We start from the raw sequence: 4,455 nt of genomic DNA on the forward strand, positions 1-4,455 counted from the left end.
CCTGATGGGCTGCAGTAGGTTAGCTTCAGCAGACCTGAGGCGACGGGTGGGGGTGTGTCGTTGGATGAGGCCACAGAGGTAGGGGGGGGCAAGGTTGTTGAGGGCTTTGAAACTGAAAAGTAATATTTTAAAGTCAATGCAGTGTTTGATGGGGAGCCAGTGGAGGTCATGGAGGACAGGGGTTGATATGGTCGCAGCGTCGGGTGGAGGTGAGCAAGAGGCAGCTGAGTTTTGGACATATTGAAGTTTTTTTAGTATGAATGCAGGTGATCCAAAAAGTATGCCGTTGCAGTAATCCAGTCGGGATGTTATAAAGGCATGGATCAGAGTTTCAGCAGCGGTCGATGAGAGGGAGGGTCTGATGCGGGCGATGTTCTTTAAATGGAAGAAAGCGTTTTTTGTGACCTGGTTGATGTGAGGGAGGAAAGTGAGGGTGGGGTCGAGGATGATGCCAAGGTTACGGATGTGAGTGGAGGGGTTGACAATGGAGCCATCGATGGTAAGAGAAAAATCTTGGGTTGAGCGGGTAAGTGAGTTTGGGCCAATGATTGTAAGTTCCGATTTGTCCCAGTTAAGTTTTAGAAAATTGTTTTGTATCCAAATTGTAATGTCAGTGAGGCAGGTGCTGAGCTGGGAGTGTGAATACAGGCAGATCCAAATGTATGTCCAAATAAAAGCAGCTAAATGGATGGATCAAAACAATAATAGAACAATTAAACAACAAAGAAAATAAATGTTAGTCGCAGCACAATCACCACCCATTTTTTAATTATTATTACATTTCTTACCTTGGAAACCCTCGAAGTTGCACTCCTTCAGATCCACTTTAGTCAGCATCCTCAAAACACTTCAAGCTTAATATGAAAAGGTCCTCAAGGATCAGTTAGAACATGTCATCAAACAGACATTCTTGTCCCTTCTTTGGATATCAGGAAATACTCAGCTTGATGAAATGTATTCAAGACGTGCACCACGTGTTGGAGATAATTTCCTGTCCCTATAAAGCTTTCATATCAAAATACTCCTGAGCATTTCAAGCGAGTTTGTTTGCTGTTGAACAGTCCTCCCTGGGGAGAATATACACATAATTCGATGTCAGGGTCATCCCTACTAAAAACATTGTATGACAATAACCTAAGATCATTGTATTTTATATTTAGAATGGTTCATATTAAATTCATAGCTCTGCTCCAATTTTCCTATCATCCTTCCATCCACTGTATGAACAAAATGGACCGTTGTATCCATATGTTTTTGTCACATTTCCTTTATTGTTCATAGCCATAAGAGCTGTCATGCCTTTTTTCCATGCCTGATTCAGAAGGATCACAAAATAAAAAGCAGCAGCTTTAACAAACACAGTCACTCAATAAATGAACAAATTGCGAAACACACACGAAGCAGTCACATTCATATAATCCAAATAAAGAACTTGTCATTCATGTAACAAATCTATTTTCTCTGTGGGTCTAATATCCATAAGGAGGCACTGCAACACATTCCACAAAATACGGCATTGTATAACAAAATGTGGAGCATTAAAAAAAAAAATCGAAACCCTGTTGTCTGCTTACAAATAGTTGCAATTTGTATATGATTAAATAACGTAATACATTGCACATTTGTTATATTGACGTTGAGAATTGAATGCAAAATTGCACTCTCATGCTGATTATGCATGTTTTCATTTAGCTTTAAAACATTACTTTGCATATAGGAAAATGAAAAAAGAGTTGCAGAGAAGGGCAGTATTTATCTTGCAATAGCATACAGAAGAGGATGTGGCATGTCACATGTGGCACTAATCATCTTCCATACTTTAGAATATATAGAACTAGCAAAATAATTTCATAGAATTACAAACATTCTTTTAGTCAATGCACAGATTCAAACATATCTTGATTAAGCTGGATGTATGAAGCATTTTTATGTAGTGTGAAAGTCCTTTTTACTTTCTTTTGTATAGTCATATGTCACGGAAATTAAGTCATGTTTAGTGTGCAAATCTGTACCTTATATAAACACAAAGTGATCAGACATTTGTGCAAAAGTTTCACATGCTGGTTTTAAAACTGATTTTACCCTCACAAGGCAAAGCAACATGAAAGAAACAACACCATTTAGCCGTTTAATGACCAGAGAAAATATCACTGATTTCATGAAAAAAAAGTTATAGCAGACGTGCTGGTACCGACGCCAGAGGATAGAATTCCAGAACAAAAGTGGATATTAGGCATTCACACAATTGTTTTTGGAACAGACATTAAACACCAATATGCCGCAGAGTCATATTCTACTTTCAATCCAACCAAAGAGCCAATATCAGTATGCGTTTGATTATAATCTTCAAACTTAGAGGTCAAGTTTTATGCTATAAGGGGCAAAGATATATATATATATATATATATAATATTTAACCATTCTGCAACTGTTAAAAAGTAAACCTCTCATTTCTATCCTCTTGAAGATGACACGTTTTTTTAACAATATTTATTTTAAGGTAAATTCCTCAAAATATCCCATATAAGAGTAGGTGTCTCTTACAAATAATAATGATATTTCCTAGAGCTGCATGTGTTGATATTTATGTGTGGACCACTGTGTTTGGTCAATAGGATGGCCTCGTAAACAAGGTGTATGACGCTTCATTTAGGGAATAACAATTACATTATATTTTTTAATTGGATTATCACCATTTTCAATCTTACCTAACTTTATTTATACAAGATTTGGCCATTATAAAATCCAATTAAACCAAACCTTTTTTTAAAAGTGGCAGCTGTTAGCAATTGAATATTACAGCTAGAAAAATAGCTAAACCACTTCCTTATGTCTTTATAAACTGTCTTTCTCAATGAATTGGAGAGGCTATGTTGTATGCTAACTGGTTAAGGGCACTTGGAGGAACCCCAGTATCACCAGTGGGCTTCTAAAGTGATTCACTTTACAACTAACCTCCCTGAATAATTCATAATGACAATGATCTTGGATAGCAGACAAAGTGCTGTATGCACAGTCTACAAATACACTAGCTGACTGACTCAGCAAACTTGTAAACTTCATATTAGTAAACTCAGAGATGGGATACATATAGCTTATCACTGCAGATTCTTTCAACTGGGATAAGTGGAAGAACTTAGCTAAACTGGAAGCTAATTTGCCAAAATCTTATTACAAATTGCAAAACAAAAATCAGATTTTCAATGATCGAATAAATAACATAAGAGGAAGTGTTTTGTGCTGATAGTAAGAGTCATTTTCTAATAGCCCTTGTAAAAAGTCTTCTCATATGTCCTCTGAATTTAAAAAGTAACCGGACATGCTACAATATTCAAGATGCTACAGCAGTATAAAAACGTAGGTACTGTAGCACAGATAACACTGCTTTAGTGATTAATCGTGGGCGTAGAATTAGCCATCATAGAATGAACCCCTGGTCGGGAAACATTTGAATATGAGACTAAGAGATAAAGGGAAACAAGGCATCAATTGTTTTAGCACTCCAGGCTTTGAAATTGTGCTTCATTATTTTGGAAAGTGGTGAAAAACTTAACTTAAGTAAAACCTCAAACTTCTATTACCACTCTTTCAGGCCTTCCATGGTGGGTCACTATGTACCAATATGCATTCCCTCTAGCAGAGTTGACGGTAAGAAAGGGTTTATCCAAAATGTTACAAACCTTGAGGTACTAACTTGAAGACAACATCCTGCCTTGTGTGAACAAGGTCCACCATATAAAAATACAGTCAGGCTCATGTGACTTTATAAGAGTTCCCTTAAGGGCATCTCTGCTGCCACTGCTGGTTTCTTGAGTTTTATTTTCAAGTTCAATGACTCCATCCTGAAGGGACCATCCCATCCCGCAGCCCAAAGTATTGTGTCGCTCTGAGGATGCCCCCCACCCCCTCCTGACATTCCGTGTTGGAAGCCTGTGTTCACTGGGTGACAGTTGTGGTGGGTGTGGTTGGCACATTTGGCGTGGCGGGGCTGGTTGGGGTCTGTGGCGAGCTTTGGTAGGACCGCAGGAGGACTTTGTGCTTGGTGGCGACCTGCTCTCGCCTGCGCTGCTGGTCGGCCAAGAATTCCTTGAGGCGGGTGGTGGTGAAGGTGAGGGTCTGCCTGCGGAGCCGCATCAGGTACGCGTCTTGGAGCCAGGAGTTATTGAAGCAGTCCTTAATGGAGGGACGGGCCCTGTGGAAGAAGAACATATTTGGAGATTTGAGAGAGACTTATTACACAGCTTTTCTTTTGTCATTGTCCTTGTGTCGTGTCCACGTCTTTGTTGTTATGTTTGTCTTCCAAAAATGTGCAATAAAATATTACTATAAAAAAGTACTTAAATATATTTATAACACAGATTAGTAGAATATTTTATTCGGATTGGTCAATTTGGTCAGGGCCGGCCCTGACCAATTTGACGCCCTAGATTTTGACTGGCGCCCCCAGTTAAAAGC

General features: G+C 38.9%; 1 protein-coding gene across 1 annotated transcript in view; it reads right to left on the minus strand.

The window, feature by feature from the left end:
• Positions 1–1,255: 1,255 nt before the first annotated feature.
• The window catches only part of LOC104963605 (striated muscle preferentially expressed protein kinase-like), a 24,197-nt gene continuing 20,997 nt past the window's right edge, over positions 1,256–4,455 (minus strand). The window contains exon 23 of the mRNA XM_010792216.1: positions 1,256–4,192. Within this exon, the coding sequence (XP_010790518.1) occupies positions 3,937–4,192 (256 nt within the window). The 3' untranslated portion in view covers positions 1,256–3,936. The remainder of the gene's footprint in view (positions 4,193–4,455) is intronic.

This window comes from Notothenia coriiceps, unplaced genomic scaffold (assembly GCF_000735185.1).
Source record: "Notothenia coriiceps isolate Sejong01 unplaced genomic scaffold, NC01 NC01_scaffold00036395, whole genome shotgun sequence".
In the NCBI taxonomy this organism is placed as follows: Eukaryota; Metazoa; Chordata; class Actinopteri; order Perciformes; family Nototheniidae; genus Notothenia; species Notothenia coriiceps.